This window comes from Bicyclus anynana, chromosome 7 (genome assembly GCF_947172395.1).
Source record: "Bicyclus anynana chromosome 7, ilBicAnyn1.1, whole genome shotgun sequence".
Classification (NCBI taxonomy): domain Eukaryota; kingdom Metazoa; phylum Arthropoda; class Insecta; order Lepidoptera; family Nymphalidae; genus Bicyclus; species Bicyclus anynana.
In genome coordinates, this window is record NC_069089.1 from 1,951,038 (window position 1) to 1,967,691 (window position 16,654).

Below are 16,654 nucleotides of genomic sequence, written 5' to 3' on the forward strand. Positions count from 1 at the left end.
TTGTTTACATAAAAAAAGTATATTTACAATCACAAAACTAAATGGAAATACAAAGTAGGCAAATGTAATTAAAATGCTGGAGGCAGGCAGCCCTATCACATGTTTACGTACCGCGCGCTGTAAGTATTTATTTCAAAAATACGGCCGAGTATACTGCTTGTATATATTTTTACTATGCACAACGTGTTTGTTAGTGTGTGTAAAAATTACGCGTCTGTGTATTGCGAGTCAAATTTGTAGTTGTGTGTAGTGTATGGACACAGAATATACTTAATGGTGTTAAATGTTTTCTATGTATGAGTTTACCTCGTCCCCCTCAAAAAATGACAGACTTTTTTGTTGGTGAATTTGGGTGCGAACCGCGTCCAGTTATTAATGGTCTAAGGAAAGGGTTCTTACCGTTTTGAGTAATATTACCTGAGAACCCTGCTGGTCAAACTGCCTTGAAGCGCCATCTTTAGAGCAGAGCGCGAACCAAGTAGGCATATGCAATTTTGTACTGAGGTTGAAATGTACCGACTGATTACACGTCCTCCCATGTTTCCATACCCTGTACTATATGATAGCAACCTACACTGTAATCTTTGATAGCAACTTAACAACTGTTTAATAAGGACACAGAGTCGAGAATAAATCCAGAATGAGTGTTTACAAGCAGCGTGGTGAAGCCGGTGAAACCCATTAAGAAAACAAACGTCATGCGTCTCCTCAACATCCGCTACAAACTTTTTTTTTTATAAATTTGTATTTAAAATTTAAGACTAACAACAATTACGTAAATTAATACTTATAATAATCAATAATTACCAATAAAAAAATAATCTATCTTTTTTATTTTATGTTTTGTGAACAGTTTTTAGAATAAGTATTTAGAAACGCATTTTTCTTGAATAATACACAGATTAAAAATAATAAGCAGATAATGTGTGTCTGTGTGCAAAAATAGTAGATTGTTATACAAGGGGCTAAAAAACCCATTTTAAACGAGGTATTTAGGGCACGAGCCGAAGGCGAAGGCCGCCTAAATAGAAACCGAGTTTATAATGGGTTTAGCCCCGCGTGTTACACAATTCTTTTCATTACTATTGCGAGAAAATAAAATAACTCGGTACAGTATTCAATGTTTTATTATATTTGAAAATTAAATGTAGGTACAAAATGCTACTTTGGATGTTAGGGGAGATGCTTATACCCGGTTACTTAATTTCCGACTACTGTGAAGTTGAATAATGAGTATGAGGGGTAAACATGGGAGATAATTGTTTAAAAAACACCATCCGTAAGTGAATGCACTTGTTGTTCTTTTCTCCACTTATTAAATTTTTCACCTAATTAGGAGATGGATCAAAAAACAAATGTATAACAATCTACTATTTCTTTTTTTATTTTTTCTTTTCTAATCCATGTCCATCCATACTTCCATATTAATATTGTAAATGCCAAAGTAAGTCACTTTGTCTGTCTGTTACCTTTTCACGGCTAAACCGATCAAGATGAATTTTGATATAATGGTAAATGGAACTGACTATTAGAGAAGAAAATAGGCTAGTTGTCATCCCTAAAATGAAAATAGTAAAGGGGTTAAAAGTTGGTGTGGAATGTCCTTAATTTTTAGACTTAAAGTTATAGAAATGTATATAAAATAATGAGAAAAATATGAAATGTTATATCAAGAATTTTTCAAATTCTACCCCTAAAAGGGTTGCAAGGGGTTGAAATCGGTCTAGAAATATAAATCAACTATTTGCCAAGTTATATTTGTGAATAATAGTTACAAATGGTCGGTTTAAGATAAAAAAGAACTTCGAAAATTTCACCCCTATGAGGTTAAATAGGGGTTGAACTTTTTTAAGAAAGTCTGAAATTTTGAAAATTCTGTTCACGTTAATAGATTGATTGAACAACCCTTAGGACTGAAAAAGGGGTTAAAATTTATCTAAAATTTGGGGTTTGGGGTAGGGGTAGGGTAGGGTTAGGGTGGGGTAGGGTAGGGTAGGGGTAGGGGTAGGGTAGGGTAGGGTAGGGGTAGGGTAGGGGTAGGGTAGGGGTAGGGTAGGGGTAGGGTAGGGTAGGGTAGGGGTAGGGTAGGGGTAGGGTAGGGGTAGAGGTATAGAAGGGTAGAGTAGGGATAAAGAATAAGTACACTTATGTCAAAATGAAGCTTGACCGGGTCCGCTAGTCTTGATTAAATAAATTTGTTAAAAATTAAAAAATAAACAATTTACATTTTCAGTACAAATCGGCAATTTCATACTTTAACCCCTAATATTTATTCCTTATTTCTTCGAAGTATTGATGACATTTTATTCAAATAACGCGCAGGTTACAATGTTTATTTAAACTTTTTCAGTTTTTAGGCCACCTAGATATTATTTAGCTTCGTAAATTTTATAAAAAAAAACTAAATTGTCATTTTGACTATCAATTAAGCTCAATAATTAATCATAAATAAGCGTAAATAAAATTAATTACCAAGGTGATAGTAAAATAGTTGAAATTCTAAATACAAAAGCGATATTAACTCCAAAATGAACAAAGTCGAAATTAAGTATGTTTTTACTGAAGCGAACGTGTATATTGAAGGTAGCTACGAGTATTTCTACATTAATATTCCTGTTTTTTTGTATAGGTCCTGCCCGTGTCCTGACAGTTAAGCGAAATAAAACATAAAGATTAATACTTAAATACCTATAATCAATTAAATATACATCAAATAGAAGTAGGTTAGGTAATCTCTAAGCCCAAAGTGCTATAAATAGGCAAGACTAAGATCAAAATATAGGTAGCATAATGAGTAATCAAAAGTTTTTGAATATTTATCTTTTTATTTCAGTTCAAATTACGATTACATTAGATAGGTAGTAAAAATATTTGAATATAGAAAATGTCCTTATTATCAGCCTATGGACGTCAACTGTACATAGGTCTCTTGCATGGACTTCCATACAAACAAACGGCAGCCTGCTTGATGTTCTCGAACCACCTAGTGGGGGGTCGACCAATACTGCGCTTTCCGGTGCGGGGTGACCATTCCAGCACCTTCCCAACGTCCATCGGCTCTTCGAACTATGTGTCCTATTCAATATTGTCACTTCTGCTTCGCGACTCGCTGAGCTATGTCAGTGACTTTGATTCTTCTATTTCATTCATTTCTGACATTTAAATCAAATTTACACTATTGATAAATAGTTGAGTCTTATTCGTTTTCTGGTAAAAAAATATAAAAAAAGGAAATAAAATGAAAATAGTTTTATTCATAAGGAAAGGCGTTTAAAACAATAGTCTAAGCGTCGTGCTCGTGCCACCCGCCCCATAGAAACAGAACTCTAATACCACAATACTCCCTTTCTCAGTACTTTGCTCGCACGACCGCACGAATTATTCCCGAAGCAGGACTGAGTCCGTCCCGCTCCCGCGCGGGATATTTAATTTTGATTTAAAAATCGGGACGTCCCGCTAAAATGTACAATATATGTATTCTGCAAATAGATAATCGTACATTGATTGATTAAAAGTTCGTGGTCCTTCATTTCTTCATTTCTTGTTCTATAGTGTTATTATTATTATTATTATTATTTTATAGTGCCTATTTAATAAATTTACGGAATAGAGTGTTTTTCAGATAGAATGGGTACGGTGGTCGGTAACAGTTCGTTTCACTCTTGAGTGCCGCGTTTCATGGTACCTACGTATTAAGAACGTCCTATGGCAACTGTCACCGTACCCATGGTATCTGAAAAACACTTTAAACACAATGCATTTATTGTATAATAAATGCATTTGTATTTAAAGTTTTACTGCAGAATATTTATTCAAACGCGTTAAAGTCGCGCGTAAAGAAATGTACTTCGTATTTCGCGCTTTGTATTTCAATTTAGTATTGATTTATTACAAAATTGATTATCCGCGGCTCCTGCTATTTTATTACCACCATATTGCGCTGCAATTTTTATTTCATGATCATGAAGTTACAATCGAAAAAGATTTATTTGGATTTACTGAATAGGTGGCTGCGTTTTGGAAATGAAGCAAAATTAAAACATCTACAAGTCTACTCGAGCGCCCTCTTCTTCCTGATGTTATAGATTTCGATTGACTTTTAGTGGTTTTGCCCGGACCGTAGCCTAGGAAACGGGTGTAGCTACAACAACCAACAACATATTATGAGTTACATAAAAATTTAGTTTAATTGAAATTTATAATTTATTTACACGACTTCTTCTTGGATAAATACCAGTGCGTATTGTTATAAAGCTTATAATGCGATTGTACAAAGTGATGTTGTTTTTGACAGATTAGAATAGCTGGCAGGTTGGTTCTAAATTTAAGTATTTCTTTCTAAATGAAACCTACTTATTATTTAAATATGGATTGATTTTTCATTTCGATTCACTGTGTAAACAACTGAAGGCGTGCTATTGCTTTGAACGGCGGCAATCGAATGTTCTAAACAATTCCCCTGCTCCCTTAACTTATCACGTCAAAATACCAAACTTATCAATTTTATCATAATGATTGGGGTACGAGGGTTACCGGTGCCTGGCACGGCGGGCGCTTGACACACGCACACATCGAATTAATTCCAGAATGCTCCTAAAACATCAATATAAAGTTTCATAATCCTCATTGCAAATGATCTGTTGCTATGCAAACTTTATCAGAATCTTTTCACGTATTTCTGATAGCATGATATTCACTCGGCAGTAGATTACTGCTAACCAATAAGCGATTATAACAATGTATTACTTAAATATTGTTAACATCAATAAGACAACATGAAAAACTGTTATAACAATTATTTTTGATCTGTTCACTGCATTTATATGGCACAGTTGCACTGAACGAGGATGTATAATTGTCATTTTATCTACAGTGGGGTTACATTGTGCGGCCGTGCATGTCACACACACAGCAGGTGGCATCGTCCAACCGTAACGCACCTGCATCCCCCACCTACACTATCACATAGTTAAACAAAAATACACAAGCAAATATCAGCAACACCATAGTAACAGTTGTTAGATCAATATGTGAGGCTGAATGTCAGTGCAAAGTCATAATAATGTGTTACTGTTGTGTTCAACTCCGTTTGCTTCTAAATTAGTGAAATAATAAATATATTTTGTGCAAAAATGTCTGAGATGGGCTTCGAGAATGTGTTTTACCTTGAGAGTGAGTATTAAGTGGCCGGGGGAAGACGGAGGGATGGTGTTGCCAGGATACTCCCCAGACACGCTCCTCGCCGAGCTTGAAACAGATCAATAACATCTCTATCACCCTGGACGGTGTTATGCAATGTTTTGCCATTCATTTGCTAAACATAATTATAATTTATATTATGCTGTGTTAAACTTATTTATTTAAAAAGTTGTACTTTGGTATTGTCTCAAATACTAAATTATTACAGGAAATCCAAAATAACACTAAATCTTATATTACAATTTTGATAAAGCAACATTCAATCTAAAATATCTCTTATTTTTTGTTTCATATAATTAATTTCTTATTTGACCTAATTTATCAAAATTTTATACAATGAATTACTTATATTCATCTCAACAAAATGATTATTAAATGAATATTAGATAAAGAGTGCTGTTCAAGTTTTAATTTTTCTACAGTAAAACTAAAAAGATGTAACTTTTATAAACTTAGTCAAATTAGGTCTAATAAGAAATGGAAGATATTTTAAATTAAAGTATAATTATGTGGAGATGCAGCAAAAATCTTATGAATATAATTAAAAGTAATATAATTAAAGTGAAAAAAATAATAAACTTGATTTTAGGGAATAGTTTTTAGCAGGTCAGATTTAATAAGAATACCTAAAGCTAAATGAGTGTGTACTTAATGGATACAAAAAATGCACTGCTTATTATGTACTATACTGCCCTGCACATTATGAAATCTGTAGTGGAGAAGGAAGTAACATTTTTGTATGTGCAATGCCTACCCTAGTTAAAAACCTTCTGCAAGCCATTGTTAATCAATTATGGCTAGGATCATTCTCATTATAGCAGGGTGCAGGTAAAAAGTAACAGAGAGGGTTATAAAGCTTCTAATTAATTGTAACGATTGAGGGGAACTTTGGATTTAAAGGCTGGAATTACAAATTTAAAATGTTTATTTTTTTTTAATATTTATAATAATCAATTCTTTTATTTTTAAATATTTCTTTTATTTTTTACACTTACTTATCTATACTACAGCCTTTCTTGATGAGTACTGTTTTCCAACAAACAAATTAGAAATGAAGGTAGAAAATACTTGTAATTTCATAACTTATTTATTTTAAATTATGTATGGTTTGTTCACAAAATGTTATATAAAATATATTAACCATATCTAATTGTTCAAAGATTATTAATCAAATTTATTTTCATTAAATTACTTAGACTAGTGATTTATACCCTCATTTTTATATTGTTTGTTGGTAAACAGTACTCATCAAGAAAGGGGTCGTAGGTTCGTTTCCCCGCTGGACCTGTTGAGGTTATCTTAATTGGTCCATTCCAAATCCAATCTTTAATCAGGAAGGAAGCCCCCTGTAGTGGATTGTTAAACAAACAGATGATATTAATGATAAATGATAAAATACTAATAAAAATGTGTAAAAAAAATCCCTCCCCCTGCGGGACATTTGAGTGCCCAAGCAACCGGTGGTCAAGGCTGCAGAGTGAGGACCTCCTCACAATACTCGCTGTCTCAATGATATAAATGATAACATATTTTTATAATATCACTTTTCAGATTTCGAGTGTGCGGGAGACGAGGTGCTGGTGGAGTCGTCTCCGCCCGCCTCGCCCGACATGGCGGCGCGGCTTGCGGCGCCCGCGCAGGTGAGCGAAAACGGTGCATTTTTCCAAAAAAATTGGCGTTATGTGTCGATCCAGAGACATCTATTTCCATTCCGAATTCCAGCCAAATCGGTTCAGTAACTGTAGCGTAAAATGAGTAACAAAAGCACACACAAACTGTAGCCTTTATATACTCACATTTATCCGCCCACTTTAATATACTCGCGTCATGTGAAAGTGGGCGGATAATTGTGCCTCTAAGTATATTTGCATGTAACGGTCGCTTTATGGCAGGGCGCGGGCGCAGGCAGCGCGTCGCCGAGCAGCGTGCGCGAGCTGATCGTCATCCCTGAGCTGCCCAACACAATCCACCTGCAGCAAGCTATACAGCAGGTAACCCCATAGATACAGCTAAGGTCGAATCGCTTCTCTTTTTCGTCTCATCGCATCTAAAGAGGAAAATATTTTCGACTGTTTTTGCTCTGTTGGTCTCATACGATCAGTCAGCAGAATATGAGCAGACGTGTTGTAGAAATTTATGACAAGATTTTCATGTTTGATGAAGATCAGTTAAACCAAATTGAAGAAATTAGTATTTTTGGAAAGGGATCTTGCAATCTAATTGTATGTAGGATTTAAGTCTAATTAGTATGTACACACGTGAATAATTACCTTAGTGAGTTAATTGTATTTCTCATATAAGCGAATTTTATGTAATTCTTTTGAGAAAATAAAAATCTTAAGCCATAATTTCGTAAATATTAATTTCGTATAGTTCATGGATGAAGGGTCCGATATATATCGATATTAATTCATAAAAGGATTTCTTATAAAACTGAATTTGAAAATTACCTATGTATTTTTCCAAACGTCGTCAATTTTGTGACGTCACGATGTTACTTGAAGTCACTAATTTTTTGCTTCTCTCAGTCTTGTTAATATACGGCTTAGTGTTTACGGATTTATGTGACGTCATGACACAGATAAAATATAGGCCATAATGGCGTTTTGGCTCCTATTGTCAAAAATATTTAAAAATTTAAAATTTTTACGTGTTTATGTCTCAAAAAAAATTATATATTTTTTTCTTTTTGTAGAACCATTAAGACCATTTAAAAAAAAAGTGTCAACTACCCTATTTTATTATTGACTGGTAATCAAGGGTTTTCAATTTTTTAAAATACAACTTTTTTTTTTATTGAGAAAGAATACAATAGGGAACTTAAGCTAACTTATCCTTTTTTGTAGGTTTCTAGCACTGTTGTAGAGGTGAACGGTGACAGTTCAGGCCACTCTAGCCCTACTACCGAGGCGCAGCACACCTACATTGTCACAAGTATGTCAAAATTATGGTTTATTTTGCACGAATTCTTTTTATATTATTAGTAGAAGTTATTGAAGTAGTAAATTTATAAAAAAATTACTTAAAATTATTATAATAATTATTATATTACTACCTCAAATATTTCCCATTTTATTGTAAACAAATCAAATGCATGCATTGTCTTTGTTTACAATAAAAATCATTGTCAGTAATGGTATATTTATGTAGTATATTTTTAGTCCTTTTGATATTATTTGAATCAATTTAGTTTTTGAATTATAGCCATTGTCATTCTTAATTATATTTTGTAATATACGTATTACATATGATACGCATTATTTATTTAACTGAAGGAAAAATCAAAGTTTATTTTTTTATTTCTGAATGGCATGTTAGTAGCTTTAGTGTTTAAGGACCGAGTTTACCGACATTCGTTTAAAATCAGTCTTTAAAAATAAATCGACGTTGCCAATACGTATTTTTCTAAAGCCTTACAATTTAAAGCGGAATCTTCCCAAAATGGAGAAAGAAAATATCTCAATTCCTCAAAACATCCCCGCCATTTGGGGAATTCCTCGCAAGTTGGCAATGCTATCGTAGATAATAAATAAATTGTTCATAGATCGTTCACTCGCAATTGCTCGGTTTGCAAACCAGAGTCAAAAAACCTGTGGTGAACAGGGAAAAAAAAGCTCCTTGATTAAACTACGTTTACTGTTTGACGGGTCGGTTATGTAAACGCCGTTTAAATGAAAGTCGGTGAACTTAGGTCTTAGTGTTTAGTGTAGTGTTGTATTTGCACATATTTGTTTTTATTTCCGTGCCGTTGCACAGTGGACGACGAGTGGCGCAGTCACGTGTCGCAGCTAGTCAAGGCTGAAATCCAGAGTGACCCAGAAAGCAAGTTCTTATAATTTTTTGCACGCTTTTTATGCTTTTTTTTAGTTTCTCGAGCAAATCTGATATGTTTAAAAGTACAATAACACATTAGTTTAAGTATTTTACTAAAATTTTATTCAACAATAATTTTAACAACCTTGTTTGTTAACGCTTGCTAACTTGGTTTTCATTTGAATATTATTCAGTTAAGACCTGCAGATGTTTTTGTGTCTTAGTTTAAAACAAGCATTGAGAATAATGTCGAATCTGTGAGAATAACACAGATTTGTGTATTGTGCTACACAGAATTGTCAGGGCTTTGTGAAAAAAAAGGAAACTGTTATTTTATTTAAAAAAAACTCTATTAAAACACACTTTTAAGAACTTAATCTGGAAAAAACAATTTTTTTTGTGAATTACTAATAGTACTAATATCAAGTGATAACAATTTATGTTAACAAAATTTTTTTTAATCATCTTATTTAACTTTACTGGGAAAGTAAGTTAAACATTCCTCGGCCTTTTATTGCTTTATCTGTTGTTTTTTGCACATTTTTTAATTTTCAATCGCAGGCACTGTTGATGCATGGGAACAAGACTTGAAGCATGGCATTAAATCTGAAGTCTCCACTTATAGACAAAGCAAGTTATTTTTTTTTACCTCATATTAAGTTTTTCATATATTAGTTATTACCATATTTATTGCACAACATCAGTAAAGCCAAAATAAAAAAAAAATATTAGAAATCTTTATAACCCCAAATTCCTAATAACTATGTACATTTTGTACAACTAGTTTTAATGTTATATGTCGAATTCATATTTTATTTATATACTACAAAAAATATAGGTGCTTGTTGGGCCCACATTTATTAACAAAATATTTATTCATGACCATACTGCTAAAACATTGTGTATGCGATATTCATGGCGAGCTCGACAAATTATGAACGTAGCGAACCATGGTGGGGCGTATTCATTCCTTCATCCAGACGTCAGTGCATCCGATAACAAAATATATCTCTCTGAAAACTGTTTGACAAGATTACCACTCTGTTTCTTCTGAAAAATACCTATTACAGTTGTTAATTTAAAAAAATCAACTTTCACCTACTTTTTTATTTCTGCCTGTTTCTATTCTTCTAAAAAAAAAAAAAAAAACATACATACAGCCGAACGTAGAACCTCCTCCTTTTTGGAAGTCGGTTAAAAAAATACTACCTATATAAGTTTTGACGTCAATATTTCCATTTGTTAATTTAAAAAAAAAATTTAACATACCATAAAATAAGCGTGAGCGCAATATCTAATTGCTAAATGCTAAAAATTCGTTCCGTTTTAAATTTCTGTCTTTATCTATTCTTCAAAAAAAAAAAAATACAACCTAAGTAAATTTTAGCGCCAATATTTGTTGATTAAAAAAGAATTAGTTTTACATACCTTAAAATATGCGTTTGCGCAATATTTAATTGCTAAATGCTAAAAATTCGTTTTTTTGAAATTAAACACTACACATTTGATAAAACTCTGATCTATAAGAAACCTTTACCTTGCAAAACCTTTGATGGACTGGACAAAACAAAAATCGGTCTACCCTCTGACATCCTATCTGATTATCTCCCACCTGTGAAACTGATATCGAATTCAGTGCACCCTTTATTATTAAATTTCACTTTTCACATTAAATTCAACCTTGTTTCTTGAGTGTTAAGGTGTAGAATTTACGTTATTTTTAATTGCAAGGGATGTATTTCAATAAAAAGTCTTAATAACGGATAATTGTGTATGCCCCTTCGGATTATCTACCTGAACGGTTACTATCAATGTAGTTGATGCGGGGATTGTTGTACCACTATACAGGATGTTTTGTTTTTTTGGTCAGCATCAATAATATACAACTAATGTATAAGTTAAATACTATAATTTAATATGACATTCTTTTGTTTTATTTATTTTAGTCCATATTTACGCATACATAAGATAAGTTAACAGTAATTCAGTGTTGTAGCACAACTATCAATATTAAATAATTAGTGTAGGTACGCAATAGACATAGATTAGATATTATTAATAATTTAGATAAAATGCGTAGTGTTTAATTTCAAGAAAAAATAATCTTCAGCATCTAGCAATTAGTACATTGCGCAAACGCATATTTTAAGGTATGTAAAGTTGTTTTTTTTTTAAATCAGCAACTACAAATATTGGCGATTAATTTTAAACTTACATATATGTAGTATTTTTTTAGAAGAATAACCTTGGTTAATCATCGATATTTTAAGTTAGCGGCGCGAAGTTGGTTATAATCAAACAAAATAACAATAGTAGTTGCTAATAGTTTTGTAATGTGTAGATTAATCTAGAAAATCAAGTCTATCTTTATAAATAAATTAAAATCACTTTTATCGTAACAAAAATATATCGAAAATGTCTTGTATCTCCTTTGTTTTATGTTGTCCATACGGTCCAAAATGGAGCAGCCTGTACAAATGTTATAATACACCTGCTTGGCTACCTTTGATGTGACACGCGCCGCGTATTTACTGCGCGACTATTATATAGCCGATAATGCTGTTGTGTGTAGGCTATGAGGTACTGAGTAGCGAGGGATCTATTTGTGCCTTTGAGGTACTTTTGTTGTTTTCTTGTTTATAACCGACGTTTAGAAACGATGGTTATTGGTATCTGAGATCTTTTGATATGCATCACTATCGTCATGGCAATCTAAATCTATGACAAACTCCATTTGACTGCCCCTCTTACCGAGGTCAGAGTTCAACAAAACATGCCTTCAGAGACTCGTTCTAACCATCTTTCTTCATCTAGCCTTCCTCTGGAAAAGCTGCGCTCGCCCATATCCCATTGACGACTTTGCGGTTTGCGGTCCCATTACGGTAAATACATAATCAGAAACGTAGATGGCAGAGCTTCTGCGCTCTCATACGACTCAGTGAAATTTTTCAATTCAACAATTTTTTTTCTAATCTTTAGAGAGGGCTTATGCTTTTCTGATTGAAAGCAAAGATGAGATCTCAGTTCTTCTGACAAGGCCAGTCCTAATTGGCCAAGTAAGCTAAATTAAGTATTTCGTCACGTGTTTACCAACCATGGTTGTACAGCATTTACTGATTCCAGGGTGGGAGTCTAATGATAATAAATTGTACCGTCAATTAACATCAGGTGAGATCTCAATCAAGCTCTAATTTATCGTGAGCTAAAAAATAAATCGATAATAATAAATTATAAAATTTTTCAACACGAACCTGATTTTGGTAAACAAAGACAGTTAAATCTTAACAATTTTTTTTTTTAAATGTTCACTCCTGTATGAGTTTCATCTTCTGAATGATTACTTATTACAAATTGGCTTTTGGACCACATCTGCCTATCTTTGTTTGTATTGACTCTACCACCGGCTTAGAAGGCTGATTCTAATTAAAGAGACTTCTAAAGAGAGTTTAAAGGCAAATACAAATAATAATTTCAACACCACCAATTCTCTTTGGTCTCCTTACAAAAAGGCTTTTCAGGAAGTATGTTCTTAAGTACGTAAATTAAATAATTATATATTGTTTAAGTTCTACTGAAAGTAATTGTGTTCCTCATACACTTTCAACTATTATCACTATTTTAATGACCCAGTACAAAGGCAGGCCTTTATAGAGGAGAGGATTTGAAGCAAGACCCACCATTCCACTCCAATGCGGAATGGCCGGCTTAACGTGATAATGTTCTCCTGAACTCTGTAACGATTACTATCAGCTGTTAATAATGACTAGAACCAACGGCTTACCGTGCTTTCCCAGGCAATGGTATGTAACACCACCAATTCTTAACTCTGGGCTGAGAATTTTTGAAAACAGAAAAATTTAAAATTTCATAGCGCGTCCCAGGACTCGAATTTAAGACATATGATCCTAAGCCACATAGGCTTATCACTGGACCAAGGAGGCAGTTATATACTCGTAATACATACAGGGTAATAATGGGCGTGTAGGTGGTAGCGCGGAGGCGGGGAGGGCCTTTGATCCGACCGGCGCGACAGAGCGAGAGGCAGCATCTTATATACTTGTGACGTATTGATAGCTGAGCGACATTTTTATATAGCTTTAGCTTTTAAAATATGTTACTCCTAGCTGTGGCGCGCTGTTTCACTTGCGTACAATATAGGTATATTGCAACAGCCCTGTGTTAGATAGCCTGTAACATTCCTCAATTAGGAGAGACTATCCACTGAAAGAATTTTTAATTCGAAGCACTAGTTCCTGAGATTACCGCATTTACACTACATACCATCTTACTAGGTCTAACACGTTTACACAATTTAAGACAAGAATAGAAAGTTCTAGATTTCCTGCCTTCACGATTGCTATGTGGCAAGAAAGAGGAAGAAAAGGAAGAAGAATATATTCCCCCCGACCAAGTTACGGTCACTGGCCAATCACATATTGAGACTGGTCGGAATAAAACCACAACAACTAACTAACAAGCTTCGGATAGTGGAACGATTGGCGACGTATGCGTTCGCGTTTACATTGTCGCAACTAAGGAGACCTCTAACTTCGGGAATCCTCAAGTTGTGGCTGTCATTAAAAATTAAACGTTTACATTTTGATTGGGTACTGAAAGGGGCCTCATTCAGCCGTTGTCCACGGTCGTTTACAGCCTTAGTGTGTTATGCGTTGGGAAACCAGCACTGTAAATGGACCTATAGGTAAGTTTGACGCGCTTTAGACGCATGTCCTGATGACGGTGAAAATCGAGGATCTTCGCTGTCTAAGACGCTGTGCAGCTTGTGATTCTGTTGCCAATAGTTATGTCGTTTTCAGGATCGGTAAAAGACGTTTTCCGGACGTCTTTTCTACGTTAAGGGTATTGTTGCAAGCCTCACATACTTGTTCGTCGGGGTAAATAGCGGCTCTCTCAAAATAGTTTATCGAGAGTTGTTTACCCAAATGCGATAGTGTATAGCTCAGCATCGCCGCTGTATCGCGGGAGGGAACGATAGCGAGAGTGAGTCTCCTCTCGCGGCGCGCGGGAGAGGAGGCCAGTCTGCGGCTCGGCTGAGTTGCCCGGGAGACGTGCTCCGGCATGGAGGTGCCTCGATACCGCGCGTATTACCCCTGTGAGTTCGGCTGGAGACACACTTACAACACGCCGCGTCGATCACTGACGTGTTTCCGCACTTAATTCGCACCACAGCGTTTAAACGTAGTCGTTGTTTACCCGTCGTGTGTGATCAGTGTGATCCTACCCTCACTTTTGCGAATTCGATACTTTTGCCACCTTACCTTTCCATTTCTACGTTTTGAAGTCGGTATTTGAAATTAGAGTCACAATGTCGTTGCGAGTCCTACGGGTTGTTTTGATTTAGCTCCTTATTTGAAGAGTCTATTTTACTTGGCCTTGAATACGTATAATTTTGAAATTTTAATACTATATTATGCCAGTAACAACTTCAGGTATTTATTTTAAAACAAAAAGGTCAAAAAACAAAGGCGATTCTATAGGAGTTTTGTTCTATTAGGAGGTTTTAATAAAAATCAAAATTTATATTTTTCAAAAATTCATGTTTAAACAAAGTCTCATAAAATAAAAATAATATCGAACACTAGTTTAAAATTCGCGATAAATAAGTATTCATTCTGTAGCAAATAAGTGTATAATTTTGTAGCAAATTAATTTAAGTTTTAAAACGCTTATTTATGTATGTAAGAATGGATGGGCTGGATTGATTAATGTTATTTAACAAATTATTGCTATTTTTCTTTCTTTGATATTTTTGTTTAGACTACCTACTTACTATCATTGTAATGAGATAAACTATCAAAATTAGTAGTGTCCACATTAAATGTTTTTTAAAATTCTTTAATTAATTTTTAACGATATAATTTTCATTTTGCTATTCTTCTCAAATAGAGTCAACATCTTCTGGGAATGTGTCGATTTAAGATTTTTACTTTTACTACCTACGCTACGTACGTCTACTACGTAGTCTTGGGTCCAAAAGACCCACCTATTTTTGATAATAAATAAAACGAAATTAATTTAAATTTTCAAGTTTTAATTTATATTAATCTTTACATTGAGATATTGACAATCGTTGTATTGAAAAAACAGTCGCCCGCGACTTCGTCCGCGTAGAATTCAGTTTTTCACAAATTCCGCGTAACCATGGATATTTTTGTGATAAAAAGTAGCCTATATGTTAATCCAGAGTAAAATCTATTTCCATTCCAAATTTCAGCCAAATCGTTTTAGTAGCCGCAACGGAAGTTCCGAATTTCAATAAATAATCATATCAAATAAAAAACAATGTACAAAAAATATACTTTTTCAAAAAGTTATGACAAAAATTATAAAACTTCTTCCAAGAAAATTTTGACATCATAAACTGATGATCAAATTATAAGCATGACTTGCATACCGTTTTTGCACATGTCATATAAATAGGCAGTTTGTTTTCAGTTAAAATTGTCTGAAGACTGCACCTTTGTCCTAAGTGTAGGACAAAGGTCAAGGACTCTTCAGACAATTCAGAGTTAGAGTTATGATTGCTCATCATCACAAACTCTTCATTATTTTCAGAAAAGTCATTTTCTAATTTTGATTATTTCGAGATGTGGGTGCATTTCTACAGATTTTAACTTCATCGCTATCTAATTGCTCTGCTCTATATCATACCCACGACTACAGTAAAGGGTTAAACGGGAATATTTCTGTCAAACATAATCATAGCGTATCTTTAACCGTTTACGCAGCTCACGGAATTTTCAAAAGAAGGATTTTTTTTTCTGTTTTCGCATCGTTTATCATTGGTATTTAGCTCCTGTAGTGTTTTGATAAACAGCCTATTCCATTTTTTTTTCACAGTATCATTTCAATATGGCCAATATTCCCATTTCCCTCGAACTAGTCGGGAATTACTATTATACTATTACCTACTGTATTAGGTGTGGGTACGACAATAGACCAACGGGGCAGGGATCGAACCACCACCCGTCGGTGATGAGTCCGTTGAGCTATTGACTCTTCAGCTTTATTAGTATAGATTTGTTAACATGGTGTTAATTCCTCAGGCGAGGGCGGCAATGGCGTCAACTACCACGTGCAGTACCTGGAGCCGCAGGAGATCTACTCGCAGACCGACCACCAGACACATAACATGTAGGTCACCATTGCATTATTAACTGGCAACCAAGGCGCGCCACTTCAGTTCTACAGGGATGCAGAAATCACCAAAGATAATACTCATTTTGCATTTCTAAATTCGTAAGCATTATTAGTTTTCCGGCATAAGTTGGCCCGCTTGGTAAATATGTAAAGATATAAAGATATCCATGGTCTTGGGTATACGGTTTTTTGATTTGTTGCGCATCGAGTTATTACCAGGTGCCAGCTTGTTTATCCGAATTTCATTATTAAAGTGGATACAAGAGGTTATAAAATCTGACGTTACTGACTGAGTTAGGATATCTGTGACCTTCGCACAATAGCCTCTGGTTGCTGACGTCGATGGCCGAGCGTTAGTGAGTTATCGTTGCGAGTTACTGTCGCTGCGTAGTGTAGTAGTAGTAGTGTAGTAGTTCAATAGCTTAAGAGTCACAAACTTATCTGGGCCGGTGTGGAGGATGTCGCTGTTGACGCACTTTTA

The 16,654-nt window shown here is 34.5% G+C and overlaps 1 protein-coding gene across 1 annotated transcript in view; it reads left to right on the forward strand.

Moving 5' to 3' along the window:
- The first annotated feature begins 4,317 nt into the window (after window positions 1-4,317).
- The window catches only part of LOC112047386 (transcription factor RFX3), a 29,062-nt gene continuing 16,725 nt past the window's right edge, over window positions 4,318-16,654 (forward strand). The window contains exons 1-6 of the mRNA XM_052882385.1: window positions 4,318-5,172; window positions 6,751-6,839; window positions 7,092-7,190; window positions 8,046-8,133; window positions 8,956-9,021; window positions 16,080-16,167. Of these exons, the coding sequence (XP_052738345.1) occupies window positions 5,133-5,172; window positions 6,751-6,839; window positions 7,092-7,190; window positions 8,046-8,133; window positions 8,956-9,021; window positions 16,080-16,167 (470 nt within the window). The 5' untranslated portion in view covers window positions 4,318-5,132. The remainder of the gene's footprint in view (window positions 5,173-6,750; window positions 6,840-7,091; window positions 7,191-8,045; window positions 8,134-8,955; window positions 9,022-16,079; window positions 16,168-16,654) is intronic.